The sequence below is a fragment of the Dryobates pubescens genome, chromosome Z, assembly GCF_014839835.1.
Source record: "Dryobates pubescens isolate bDryPub1 chromosome Z, bDryPub1.pri, whole genome shotgun sequence".
In the NCBI taxonomy this organism is placed as follows: Eukaryota; Metazoa; Chordata; class Aves; order Piciformes; family Picidae; genus Dryobates; species Dryobates pubescens.
This window is the reverse complement of record NC_071657.1, coordinates 138566486-138580873: the sequence shown is the minus strand read 5'-3', so window position 1 is coordinate 138580873 and position 14388 is coordinate 138566486. Positions and strand designations below refer to the sequence as shown.

Genomic DNA, 14388 nt, shown 5'->3' with positions numbered 1-14388 from the left:
CATCAAATAACCCCCCAGCACATGCTAGACAAAACCTCCTCCTTCCCTCCATGGGTTCTGTACTTACAGTTCCTTTAGGTTTGTTAGTGTCCTGATGGCAGTGGGGAACTCGTCCAGGCTGTTGTAATTTAGATCTCTGTGTGGAAAGAAATAACATTCCATTAGTTAGGGCATGCACTGCATGACAGATCCCAGAGAACTCTTGGCCTTTGCAGTGAAAGAGCATCTTCCAAGCACTGCAGAAGTACATACAGGAAAGCCAGGCAATCCTCAAAAGTGTGTGGAGTTTCCCTCTTTGGAGGCATTCAAAGCCCTGCCTGGATGTGTTGCTGTGTGACCTGCTCTGGGTGCTCCTGCTCTGGCAGGGCTTGGACTGGCTGAGCTCTGGAGGTCCCTTCCAGCCCCTAACACTCTGTGACTCTGTGTGTGATAAAAGCTAATGGCTGTAATTAGGAAGCTCTGTTTAGGACATATTATCATTCCTGTTTTTAGGTTTGTCTTAGCTATTCTGCAGCAAAGAAAACAGAAGTGGACTCAGACACTACAAAGGAGTTTGCTGTTTTGTAGGTGGCTTTTCCTCTTCTTGGCTTGAAAGTATTAACATGGGGAAAAAAATAGATATATCTTCCAAACAGAATATTCAGGAAGGTTGCATGGAGAGCACAGGGAGCTGCACTGCACACAGCCACTGCAGCTCAGCCTCACAGCCACTGCAGCTCAGCCTCACAGCCTCTGCTCACCTGTGCCCTGGGGTAGGTAGCACAACGGGCAATGGATGGAAACTGCAGCACAGGAGGTTCCACCTCAACATGAGGAAGAACTTCTTGACTGTGAGGCTCCCAGAGCCCTGGAGCAGGCTGCCCAGAGAGGTTGTGGAGTCTCCTTCTCTGGAGCCTTCCCAGCCCTGTCTGGATGTGTTCCTGTGTGACCTGTGCTGGATTCTATGCTCCTGCTCTGGCAGAGGGTTGGACTGGGAGATCTCCAGAGGTCTTTGCCAGCCCCTAACCTTTGCCTGATTCACTGTCTGGTTGCATTAGTGGACAAAAAAAAAGAGATACTGGAGTTTGGATGGGTAAAATGTTTGGGGGAAATCTTCCTCTGACTAAAACATTTGTGAAAGCACACAGTGAGCTCCTGGCCTGCAGCAGGAACAGTGTGGCCAGCAGGAGCAGGGAAGTCATTGTGCCCTGTGCTCAGCACTGGTCAGGCCACACCTTGAGTCCTGTGTCCAGTTTTGGGCTCCTCAGTTTAAAAAGGACATTTTGATGCTGGAAGGTGTCCAGAGAAGGGCAACAAAGCTGGGGAGGGGTCCGGAGCACAGCCCTGTGAGGAGAGGCTGAGGGAGCTGGGGTTGCTTAGCCTGCAGAAGAGGAGGCTCAGGGGAGACCTTCTTGCTCTCTCCAACTCCCTGAAGGGAGGTTGTAGCCAGGTGGGGGTTGGTCTCTTCTCCCAGGCAAGCAGCACCAGAACAAGAGGACACAGTCTCAAGCTGTGCCAGTGGAGGTTTAGGCTGGAGGTGAGGAAGAAATTCTTCCCAGCAAGAGAGATTGGCTATTGGGATGTGCTGCCCAGGGAGGTGGTGGAGTCACCATCACTGGAGGTGTTCAGAAAAGGCTTGGATGTGGCACTTGGAGCCATGGTTTGGTTGTCAGGAGGTGTTAGGTATTAGGTCATAGGTTGGACTTGCTGATCTCTGAGGTCTTTTCCAACCTGGCTGATTCTATGATTCTGTGAAAGCAGTTTGAAAAATCAACACCTCCCCTTGTTTTTAAAACAGAAATCCACCCCTCCCCCCCCCCGCCAAAATCAGAGTTTCCAACAGATTGACACTGAAATAGTATCAGGCTGAAGTCATGCAGGCAGGAAACTGCTGTCTGAACTCAACAAGGCTTTCCTTCCTGCTTGGAAATCTCTCTCTCTCCTGCTTATTGACAAGAAGAGATGACAGGAACCCACGGTTTGGGTTTGCCCTGCAGTGATAACATCAGTCCCAGAACGATGTAAACCAATGAGCCTAAGGTTGGTGTCCATCACTTGCAGAGATCTCTTCAGAATATCTTGAAATGATCTGCAAAGAGCTCTGTGTGCAGTTACTGTGCCTGAGGTGAGGGCTGCACTCTCCTACTGCACCGAAGTGGCTGCACCTACGCTTACTCCCCAGGTTCACAGTACGTCAGAGGTGGGAAGGGACCTCCAGAGCTCACCCAGTCCAACCCCTGCCAGAGCAGCAGCACCCAGGGCAGGCCACACAGGAATGCATCCAGCTGGGGTTGGAAAGGCTCCAGAGAAGGAGACTCCACAACCTCTCTGGGCAGCCTGCTCCAGGGCTCCAACACCCTCACACCAAAGAAGTTTCTCCTCATGCTGAGCTGAAACTTCTCTGGTCAAGTTTGTCTCCATTGCTCCTTGGCTTATTGCTGTGCACCACCCACAAGAGCTTGGCCCCCTCCACTTGACCCCCAGCCCTCAGCTCTTGAGAGACATTGATCAGATCCCTCTCAGCCTTCTCTTCTCCAGACTCAACAGCCCCAGGGCTCTCAGTCTCTCTTCACAGGGGAGATGCTCAAGTCCCCTAAGCATCCTCCTGGCTCTCCCTTGGCCTCTCCCCAGCAGGTCTCTGTCTCTCTTGAGCTGGGGAGCCCAGAACTGGACCCAGGATTGCAGGAGTGGTCTGAGGAGGGCAGAGCAGAGGGGGAGCAGAACCTCCCCAGCCCTGCTGGCCACACTCTTCTTGATTGTCCTCTATGTTTCCATCTCTTTCATGCCAGGTGGCTGGGACTGGGTTTGCAATTACTTATTCCATTGTTCTCCTTTTCCCTACGTCTGACCTGGTGTCCTGTGAATCTCCCTTGAAAAAAGAAACCAAACCAAACCAAACCAATCCAAACCATTACACTTTCCCTTCTCCCTTTCCCATCCTCTTTTCCGGTGCTGCACTAAGGGACTTCCTCTCAACTCACTGCTGGCTCAAAGCCAAGATAGGAAAATTCCAATTCAGTGGTAAGTGATTAGTCTGGAGAAGAGAAGGCTGAGAGGGGATCTGATCAATGTCTATCAATAGCTGAGGGCTGGGGGTCAGGAAGGAAGGGACAGGGACAGGCTCTGCTCACTTGTGCCTTGCCATAGGACAAGGGGTAATGGATGACAACTACAGCAGAGCAAGTTCCAACCTCAACATGAGGAAGAACTTCTGCACTATGAGGGTCCCAGAGCCCTGGAGCAGGCTGCCCAGAGAGGTTGTGGAGTCTCCTTCTCTGGATCCTTTCCAACCCCACCTGGATGCATTCCTGTGTGGACTCCCCTGGGTGATGCTGCTCTGGCTGGGGGCTTGGACTGGGTGATCTCTGGAGGTCCCTTCCAACATCCAGTGTTCTGTGATACTGTGATCACAGAATCATTGAGGCTGGAATAGAGCTCTGAGACCACCAAGTCCAGCCTATGACCTAACAATCAGTGTAATCAAAACAAGAGATGATGAAAAAAGACCCAAACACCCCAGACTTCTTGCTGTCTGATCTTAATGAAAGATGAAGGTGGGCAGTACATAGCTGTGTGGAAGAGAAAGCAAACAGTCACCTTTTGACTGGCACTGTTCATGTCTGAAGCTTTGTCTGCCTGTTCCTCACAGCAGGCCTTCCAGCCTTGGTCCTGGTTGGGTGAAAGACCTCTGAAAGCGATGCAGCTGAGTGTGGCAGGTGCCAGGGGGAAGGGTATGCAAGGCTCCCTGGGGGCCTGTGGGCAACTCTACAGACTACTTCTTGATTCAGCTGTGTAGCTAAATGCTTGGCACTAACCATCAGCACTGCCTCTCTGCTTGGCATTCTGCACAATCATTTTGAGTTAGACAACTCAAGAAACTTTGAATTGGTGCAAGCAACAGTGAGAACTTGAGGAAACAGCTCCTGCTGAGGGAGCTGGGGCTGTTCAGTCTGGAGCCCCCTGCAGATACTGGAAGGCCACAGTTAGGTCTCCTCAGAGCCTTCTCTTCTCCAGACTGAACAACCCCAACTCCCTCATGTCAAGATGCATGCAAGATAATTCTCAGCATTCAGTTTAGGACACCCAAGTTCTGACAACTTTTATGCTGCGTTGTGCAGTGGGCTTTTCCCCCAGGGACTTCCTCCCTGAAATCCAGTAAATAATAAACACAATTAATTTACTCTGAGGCCCAAACACCACAGCTGGGTTTTTGTAAACAATATATCTCAGGCTTCTAGTCTTCAGAAGCCATGCTGTGCTTGTTAGGCCATCAGGTTTAAATGTCATCAGAGGGCTGGAGCTGCTCTGCTGTGAGGACAGACTGAGGGAGTTGGGGTTGTGCAGGCTGGAGAAGGTTCCAAGGAGACCTAATTGTGGCCTTCCAGTATCTGAAGGGGGCTCCAAGAAAGCTGGGGAGGGACTTTTGAGGGTGTCAGGGAGGGATAGGACTGGGGGGGGATGGAGCAAAACTAGGAATGGGGAGATTCAGAGTGGATGTCAGGAAGAAGTTGTTCCCCATGAGGGTGGTGAGAGCCTGGCACAGGTTGCCCAGGGAGGTGGTGGAAGCCTCCTGCCTGGAGGTGTTTGCAGCCAGGCTGGAGGTGGCTGTGAGCAACCTGCTGTGGTGTGAGGTGTCCCTGCCCACGGCAGGGGGGTTGGGGCTGGCTGATCCTTGAGGTCCCTTCCAGCCCTGACAATTCTCTGGTTCTAAAGTTCAGTCTTTGCCAGTGCTGTTCTCCAGCAGAGAAGTCTGAAGACTAAAACTAGGATGCAAGTAAGACAGAATCACTGAATGTTAGGGGCTGGAAGGGACCTTGAGAGATCCTCCAGTCCAACCCCACTGCCAGAGACATTCCTCTTCCCTCCTTGTAACACACATGCACAGTTTGGCTACCTGGCATTTTTGGTTGCTTTTTTTTCCCAGGGACAAACCCAACCAAACCCAAACCATCTAATTTTATAACCTTCCTCTATGCTGAAGCAGTTTCTTAATGCTGAAGCTTTACATGGTGACAATTTCTCCACCTAGCCATGAGCATTCTTGATTGAGGACAATCCAATAGTGCTAAACTAGGCCAACATGAGCAACCACTTCTTTTGTGATGCTCAACACAGTTCTCAGCTGTCCTTCAAACAACCTATCAACTGACAATGATTACCCAAAAGGCAAACTAATTTTATGGCCCAAACTAGGATTTGCTACACCTTCACTGCAAACCATCACTTAGCTCCTGTAGCAATTGGGGAAGCCAGAAATCCACATTCAGCTTTTAGGCAGTTTTAATTCTTTCAGAATATTAATGAAAACACTCTAAAAAAAAAAAGGGGGGGGAGGGGGAAAGAAAAGAAGAAGAAAAAGAAACAAATAAGAGGTCAACTCACAAAGTCTCTAGGCTGTGGAGCCCATCAAAGCATTTCTTTCCCAGGGAGTAGATTCTATTGTTATGGAGATGTCTGCAGGGGAACATTAAGCAGAGAGTCAGGAAAACACACTGCACATAGTGGGCTTGAGGAAAAACATTTGGATGGTGAAATCAAAAGGAGACATTTCCAGACATGCACTGATTGTATGCAAGGCATGGTTTGGAAAGAGCATCTCTAGAAGGTACCTTGACTGCCCTCCCCCCTTTCTCCCTGGATTCTCCCCCTGATATCTCCCCACTCAGACAGGTTTCCATTTGGTTTCCTAGCTGGATTTGTTTTAAAACCACCTAGAGTGGGTAAGAAGGCTTCCAGGTTGGGGGTTGCATATTGAGTATTGGGACATTGTGGGCAGTGGTGGCAAATGAACATGGTTTTAATGCTGTGCATTCAAAGGATGTTGGAGGGCATAGCACAGAACAGCAGCAGGTGAGGAGATGCATAACAGCAGACAGGAAAGGGGCATTAGACTCAGAATCATAGAGTTGTCAGGGCTGGAAGGGACCTCAAGCATAATCCAGTTCTAACCCTCCTGCCATGGGCAGGGACACCTCACACTACAGCAGGTTGCTCACAGCCACATCCAGCCTGGCCTTCAAAACCTGGGTGGTGAGAGCCTGGCACAGGTTGCCCAGGCAGGTGGTGGAAGCCTCATCCCTGGAGGTTTTGAAGGCCAACACAATGGAGCAGAAGAAAATGAAATGAAATGGGAGAATTTTCTCCTGCATTTCTTAACTGTCCTCTTGTCACTGCATTTCTGGCATGGATCTAGAGAACAATGGTCATGAAGGTTTCTTGGGTTTGGTACTGAGGTAGGTCTCGAAGTCCAGTCAAGTGACAAGTCTGTAACACTCTCCAACTTGAATGGGATTGGTACTTAATGTAACCAGAAGGCAAAGATTTGGGGGCACAAGGCAGCTGTGACCCCCCACTTTTGGTGCCCTATATGCTTATTTGAACATATTTGTCACTAGGCAGACACAGTGATTATAACTGTTGATAAAGAACCCTGGCATGTGCCAGGTAGAATTGGTGCTTAATACTGGGACTCAAATATAGATCCTGGGGCTGCCCTCATTAAAATAGAATCCAAAGAAAACAATTCTGTCTGCTGAGAGGACAGACTGAGGGAGCTGGGGTTGTTCAGCCTACAGAAGAGACTACTCTGGGAAGACCTCAGAGCTGCCTTCCAACACCTGAAGGGATCCTACAGGAAGGCTGCAGAGGGACAGGACAAGGGGGGAATGGTTTGAAGCTGAGGCAGAGCAGGGTCAGACTGGGGCTGAGGAAGAAGTTCTTCAGTGTGAGGGAGTGAGACTCTGGCACAGGCTGCCCAGGGAGGCTGTGGCAGCCTCCTCCCTGGGGGTGTTCAGGGCCAGGCTGGATGAGGCCTTGAGCAGCTGAGTCTAGCTGAGAGGTGTCCCTGCCCATGGCAGGGAGGTTGGAGCAGATGAGCTCTGAGATCCCTTCCAGCCTAAGCCGTTCTATGAGTCTATGACTAACTATGCTGAGTGTCTTACAGGCTGGTGTCAGACAGCCTGGAAAGCTGGACTGTACTATCCTGTCTTTAACAGTGGTAACATTTTCCCAGAGTATCTTGAAACAGCTTCTCCACCTCAGTCTCTCCAGCCAGGCTAGATTTTTTTCCCCCCACACTGGCAGGTCTCCAGCAGATAGAAAGCTGAAATCATGCTCCAGAGCACACCTTCCAGGCTTTGGTGCAAGCTACACATTTCATCTGCTTGGAACTGGGATGCAATGTAACAAACCACAGAATTCCATCTACTTTCTATGAAGGGAAATGCTCACTTCTCCTGCTGGATGGCATTCCCTCCAAGTCACCCAGAAAGCTCATTTCCTGCTTCTAATCTTTCTCTCATTCAGCCTCGAGTCTCAGATGGCACACAATTCAGCCCTTCCTGTTTGTTTTGCTGAACAGATAGGGGCAGCTCTGAATCCCTTATGTAGTTCTTTATGGGAGAAGAAAGCTTTTAAGCTAGAGCAAAACAACTGATTTAGCAAATGCTAGCTTATCAGGAGGGTTGTGTAAAACAACCTGGTTCTCCTCTCTCTCTCTTTCCATCTATCTATCCATCTAGCTAAATAAATCTATATCTACATCTGTCTCCATCTATCTATCTATCTATCTATCCATCTGTCTATCCATCCATCCATCCATCTATTCATCCATCCATCCATCCATCTATCTATCTAATCTGTCTCTCTATCATCCATCCATCCATCCATCTATCTATCTATCTATCCATCCATCTATCTATCTATCTATCTATCTATCCATCCATCCATCTATGTATGTATCTACCCATCCATCTATCTAACTACACATCCATCTCTCTCTCTCTCCCTCTCCTTTTGTTTGTGATGCATATGCAATCCAGAAGACTTAATTTGTGTTTCAAGAAGAACCTTTTCTATGACAACTGAATTTGCCCTCTTGGCCAGAGGACTATCATTAACTCTAGTGCCAAGGTACAAGGGGAAACTGCAGATCCACAGCCCCAAGAGATCCATCTCATATTAAGACTGCAAGAAACCCCGGACTTTGAATTAAGATGTGTATATACCTATTGACCTACCATTCTATACCTATTTACCTATCATTTGCCAGCTGAAGAGGGAGCAGAAGAGCACTTCATTATGAGAGACTGGCTCCAGAAACACCTAAAGTAAACATTGCATCCTCAAGCCATTTACCACGAGAGGCCAAAGCCCTGCAAAGAAGCTGAGACTGTGTCTAAAACCAACCAGCAGAACTTACAGCACTACCAAACTAGAGAGGTTTCCAAAAGCATAGTCTGGTATGAAATGGATTTTATTCAGTGCCAGGGTCATTGCCTGCAGTGCTGGTAAGCTTCTAAAAGCCTGGACGGGGATTTCTGTCAGGGAATTATCGTCCAGCCACAGGTGCCTGAGGGAGACCAAGCCGTCGAAGCAGTTGGGGGGCACATAGTTGATGTGGTTGGCATCCAGGCGTCTAGGAGACAAAGAAACACAGAAAATGAGAAGAGGAGTGGACTTACACCTTGGCTGTTGGATGTTATCACAGGAACACAACCCCAAAGGATGGCTTCCACGGTCTCTGGAGGACCCTTCCAACCCCTCCCGTTCTGTGATTCCGTGGCATGGGTTGCCACAGCCTTTTTCATTCAGAATAGAGTAGAACAGAATAGAGTAGAATAGAATAGAGTAGAATAAAGTAGAGTAGAGTAGAATAGAATAGGAATAGAATAGAATTAGAATGGAGCAGAATAGAATAGAATAGAATAAGAATAGAATAAGAATAGAGCAGAATTTGGATAGGATAGGATAGGATAGGATAGCATAGGATAGGATAGGATAGAGTAGGATAGGATAGGATAGGATAGGATAGGATAGGATAGGATAGGATAGATTAGACTAGACTAGAATTAGAATAGAATTAGAATAGAATTAACCAGGTTGGAAAAGACCTCTGAGATCATCCAGTCCAACCTATCACCCAACACCATCTGATCAACTAAACCATGGCACCAAGTGCCTCAGCCAGGCTCTTTCCTGGAGATGCTACATATCCATCTTGCTGGCAGCCTTCCCCCTGAGCCCTCACATCAGGTTTCCAGGGTCTCTGTGTCAGCTAGGTCACTGCAGACAGCTCTCCTTCAGAGCCATCAACTGACTGAGAGGACACAGTGATGTTTTTGAGCAAAGCATCTCTACAGACTGGGTATAAATCTGTTTCATTTCTCACTTATTTAGAAGCATGAAATGAAAAAGTGCAACAAACCTATGCCCCACAGTATCATTACAGGATCCCAGGATCCCAGGATGTTAGGGGTTGGAAGGGTCCTCTGGAGAGGTTTGAGGCCAACCCCCCTGCCAGAGCAGAACCATAGAATCCAGCACAGGTCACACAGGGACACATCCAGATGGGTCTTGAAAGTCTCCAGAGAAGGAGGCTCCACAACCTCTCTGGGCAGCCTGCTCCAGGGCTCTGTGACCCTGAAGGATTCTCTTTTGGAGCCTTAAAAATCACTGAGCTGCAAGATGGTTTGGATTTCCATCCACAAGACACCCATTCTAAGAGCCAAAATCAAAACTCACTTCTGACTCTCTGTTCCTGTTTTCCTTTCCCTGCAATATTGTTTATTTCAGTGATTCCAACGAGCCCTGGAGTGAACATTTTTCAGCAGTGGATCACAATATTTGTCAGAGGTTGGTGTTGCCAGTGCAATTGAGCCTGAAAAGGCAGCTGGCTCCAGGTGACCTTGCTTGAGGAGGGGGTGTTGGACTAGATGATCTCCAAAGGTGCCCTCCAACCTCTCTACCATTCTGTGATGCTAACAAATACACTTCAGTTGCTGCAGAGCCAACAGAGGGAGCTCAGCTGCCCGTGGTACCTGCAGGCAGTATTTTGCTCTCACAGTTGTGTAGATCAGGATGAAATCCACTGAACCTTTGGCAGCTGTGGCACTCGAAATGCTGTCTCCTGTATTCGCTGCCTTTTGCTTTTACTCTGTTTGGCTTTCCCCTTGTGATGCTTTAGAAGAGTGCTTCCCATGGCAGGGGTTGGAACTGGATGACCCTTGAGGTCCCTTCCAAGCCTAACAACTCTAAGATTCAGCTTAGTGAGGCTCTGTGTACTCTGAGAGCCTTTCCCTGCCCTGTAGTGAGCTGTACCTTTTCCAGAACATGAAAGCCTTGCTTGAAATCTTTTTCTTGAGCAGACCTGTACAGAGGAGCAATTAACTGAATGGTGGAAAGAGAAACACGTTTGAATGGATGCTTGAAAACACTGCAGAACCAAGAGGCACACCCCACTGCCCAAAGAGGTGATTCTGTCCCCCCCAAATTCGGGCTGCTTGAGGGAGAGGCCCTGCCCTTTGTGGCAGGCACGCTAATCTCTTTATTTAAAGCTGCTTCCTCCTTTGCACTCATGTAAAATGTCAGCTCCAGTCTCTCTCCTCCTGCAAGCTGCTCCTACCTACTGCAGGAGAACAAATAATGACTGCAGAGGCTCCATGCCAGGCTGGCAAATAACTGAGACAAGGTCAGTTGGAACAAATTTATGGAGTTCGGTGTCAGAGCCCTGGGACAATTAAATTTTAAATCATAAGTGACATGGCAAGCAGCAGGGAGAGAGAGCTTCCAAAACAACTTGTCTGTCAACAAATGGGTGAGGCTGGAAATGTTTAGAAATACCCCTGCCTGTCCCTCCCCCCATTCCCTGGGCAACAACCAAGCCATGCCTGTGTTTTCCAAGGAGGCCTAATTGGAATGAGTGGCTGAAGTTTCTTTGTGCTCAGTCAGAAGCCAGTTTCTTCCCTGGGTGATGGTGGTATGTAAACTAAGCAGTTAGAGTTGCCTCAGTCTGACAGTCGTGCTGATTAAAGAATGGAGGCTTGATTCAAACTGGATGTGCTGCTGTGTTGCAGTCAGCATCTTGTTCAGCCTGCCTGAGAGGCTCTGACCTCCCTGTGGACTCTGCAGGAGTTGGTTACAGGACGCCTGGGTGAGTGGGGAAGCCAACAGTCAGTCGCTTGCGTGCGACCCTGCGGCTGCAATGCTGCTGGTTCTGCTCTGGTCAGTGAGAGCAGGGGGGGTATCTCACCACCATTTGGTAGCCACTCAGGGAAGTGACTTTTTCTTCTCTTTTCAGTTGAAGTTTCCAAATACAAACCCACCACTGGCGATGTAAACCAAAATAACAGCACAAAAGAGAAAATCCAAGGGTGCTGCAACACAAATAACAGCACAGAAAGAACAACCAAGGCTGCTGTAATAGAAACACCAACACAGAAAGAACAACCAAGGCTGCTGTAATAGAAACAACACCACAGAAAGAACAACCAAGGCTGCTGTAATAGAAACAACACCACAGAAAGAACAACCAAGGCTGCTGTAATAGAAACAACAACACAGAAAGAACAACCAAGGCTGCTGTAACACAAACAACACCACAGAAAGAACAACCAAGGCTGCTGTAACACAAACAACACCACAGAAAGAAAACCAAGGCTGCTGTAACACAAACAACACCACAGAAAGAACAACCAAGGCTGCTGTAATAGAAACAACAACACAGAAAGAACAACCAAGGCTGCTGTAACACAAACAACACCACAGAAAGAAAACCAAGGCTGCTGTAACACAAACAACACCACAGAAAGAACAACCAAGGCTGCTGTAATAGAAACAACACCACAGAAAGAACAACCAAGGCTGCTGTAATAGAAACAACACCACAGAAAGAACAACCAAGGCTGCTGTAACACAAACAACACCACAGAATGAACAACCAAGGCTGCTGTAATAGAAACAACACCACAGAAAGAAAACCAAGGCTGCTGTAATAGAAACACCACAGAAAGAACAACCAAGGCTGCTGTAACACAAACAACACCACAGAAAGAACAACCAAGGCTGCTGTAACACAAACAACACCACAGAAAGAACAACCAAGGCTGCTGTAATAGAAACAACAACACAGAAAGAAAACCAAGGCTGCTGTAACACAAATAACACCACAGAAAGAAAACCAAGACTGCTGTAACTCAAATAACAACACAGAAAGAACAACCAAGGCTGCTGTAATAGAAACAACACCACAGAAAGAACAACCAAGGCTGCTGTAATAGAAACAACACCACAGAAAAGAAAACCAAGGCTGCTGTAATAGAAACACCACAGAAAGAACAACCAAGGCTGCTGTAATAGAAACAACACCACAGAAAGAACAACCAAGGCTGCTGTAACACAAACAACACCACAGAAAGAACAACCAAGGCTGCTGTAATAGAAACAACACCACAGAAAGAACAACCAAGGCTGCTGTAACACAAACACCACCACAGAAAGAACAACCAAGGCTGCTGTAACACAAACAACACCACAGAAAGAACAACCAAGGCTGCTGTAATAGAAACAACACCACAGAAAGAACAACCAAGGCTGCTGTAACACAAACAACACCACAGAAAGAACAACCAAGGCTGCTGTAATAGAAACAACAACACAGAAAGAACAACCAAGGCTGCTGTAATAGAAACAACACAGAAAGAACAACCAAGGCTGCTGTAACATAGGTTAACTCATCAGTCTTCTCCCAACCAGTTAGTGATAGAACAAGAGGGAATGGCCTCAAGCTGCCCCTGGGGAGGTTCAGACTGGACATCAGGAAAGCTTTTTTTCAGGACAAGAGTGGTGAGGGCTTGCAATGTGCTGGGCAGGGAGGTGGTGGAGTCCCCAAGCCTGGCTGTGTTTGCAGGGGGGTTGGCTGTGGTGCTTGGGGCTGTGGTTTAGGGGTGAGCCTTGCAGAGCAGGGCTCTGGGTTGGCCTTGGTGACCCTGAGGCTCTTTTCCAGGCTGAATGTTCCTGTGACTCTGTGAAATCCTAGGTAGCTGAACTGCTGTTTAAACAAAGCTTGCAAGAAATCCAGCAGCCACCAGGATTTGTGCTGCAGGCCCTGTAACTGGGTTAAGCATCCTGCAAGTGCTTGTAAGCAGTGCTGCCTCAAGTGCTCTTTTGTTATCTAATCTCTTCCGAATTTCCAAGCCCTATTTTCCCCTCTTGTAGGCATTAAAAGGTTTCAGCTGTGGCTGTGCTTCCTGTCACGCTGTAGGTTATGCACACTGATGTATAAAGCATTGATCAAAATCCTTGTTTTCAGCCAATTATTTCACATGTGCTGATCAAAGTTTTGGCACTTGCAGAAACACTGCCATTAACTCCCAAAGGTGGCCCTGCTTACAACTTGAACATATATATAGATAACATGTGGGGAGTTTGAAAGCTGCTATTGAATTCCAGAGAGAGCCAACTGAGGGGGGGGGGGAAGAAAAAAAGGAAAGAAATCAAAAAGAAATGCTTGATCTCTTCTGCTAGGCAGCATGCAAATAAAGCAGCCACTATGAAATTCACCATGGGCTCACTTAAAAGCCACAAACCCTTCAAAGCAAAGGCTGGAGCTGTGTGGACTGCATCCCACTGGTGTTTCCTGGGACATGCTGTGAAGGCTACAGCCACAGACAGGAGTCATGAAAAGGAATTATTCATACACAACTCCAAACAGGACTCCTGTGTTGGTACCCTCAAACCAAGTGCAGACAGATGCCTGAACAAAGATTTGGGTTACATTTGTTAATCAATTCAGTGTGACTGGAGAGGCAGCTCTGTGCTACTGGAAGGTTTGACACAACCACAGAATGTTAGAGGTTGGAAGGGACCTCCAGAGATCACCCAGTCCAAGCCCCTGCCAGAGCAGCAGCACCCAGGGCAGTCCACACAGGAATGCATCCAGGTGGGGCTGGGAAGTCTCCAGAGAAGGAGACTCCACAACCTCTCTGGGCAGCCTGCTCCAGGGCTCCAACACCCTCACACCAAAGAAGTTTCTCCTCATCTTGAGCTGAAACCTTCTCTGGTCAAGTTTGTCTCCATTGCTCCTTGGCTTATTGCTGTGCACCACCCACAAGAGCTTGGCCCCCTCCCCTTGACCCCCAGCCCTCAGCTCTTGAGAGACATTGATCAGATCCCTCTCAGCCTTCTCCTCTCCAGACTCAACAGCCCCAGGGCTCTCAGTCTCTCTTCCCAGGGGAGATGCTCAAGTCCCCTAAGCATCCTCCTGGCTCTCCCTTGGCCTCTCTCCAGCAGGGGCTGGTGACAGGGCCCATCTGGGGAGGCTGTAATGGGCAGGAGGGGGTGGCTTGCAGCCCTCCATTGCTGGCTGTCAGGTGGTAACAGTGAGCCTCTCAAGGGCTCTGACTAAGGCCTCATTTAACTAATGGCAAGTGACACAGAAAGTGGCTCAGAAAAGCTCAAGTCATGAAAATATGGCTGGCTAGAGCCAGCTGCTGTGGGCCATGCTACGTAGGGTATCTCCTGCAGCCTACAGGGGAAAGTGCTGGGGCTGCTATCCTCCCCAGGCAGTGCTGCAGTCCCTTCAGCATCCTTGCAGCCCTCCCTTGGACTCTCTCCAGCAGATCCCTGTGCCTC

At 48.4% G+C, this 14388-nt stretch overlaps 1 protein-coding gene across 1 annotated transcript in view; it reads right to left on the bottom strand.

The window, feature by feature from the left end:
* The window catches only part of LGR5 (leucine rich repeat containing G protein-coupled receptor 5), a 91268-nt gene that overhangs the window by 20167 nt on the left and 56713 nt on the right, over positions 1–14388 (bottom strand). Inside the window, exons 5-7 of the mRNA XM_054178973.1 lie at positions 8180–8395; positions 5362–5433; positions 68–136 (exon numbers count right to left, since the gene is read on the bottom strand). Of these exons, the coding sequence (XP_054034948.1) occupies positions 68–136; positions 5362–5433; positions 8180–8395 (357 nt within the window). The remainder of the gene's footprint in view (positions 1–67; positions 137–5361; positions 5434–8179; positions 8396–14388) is intronic.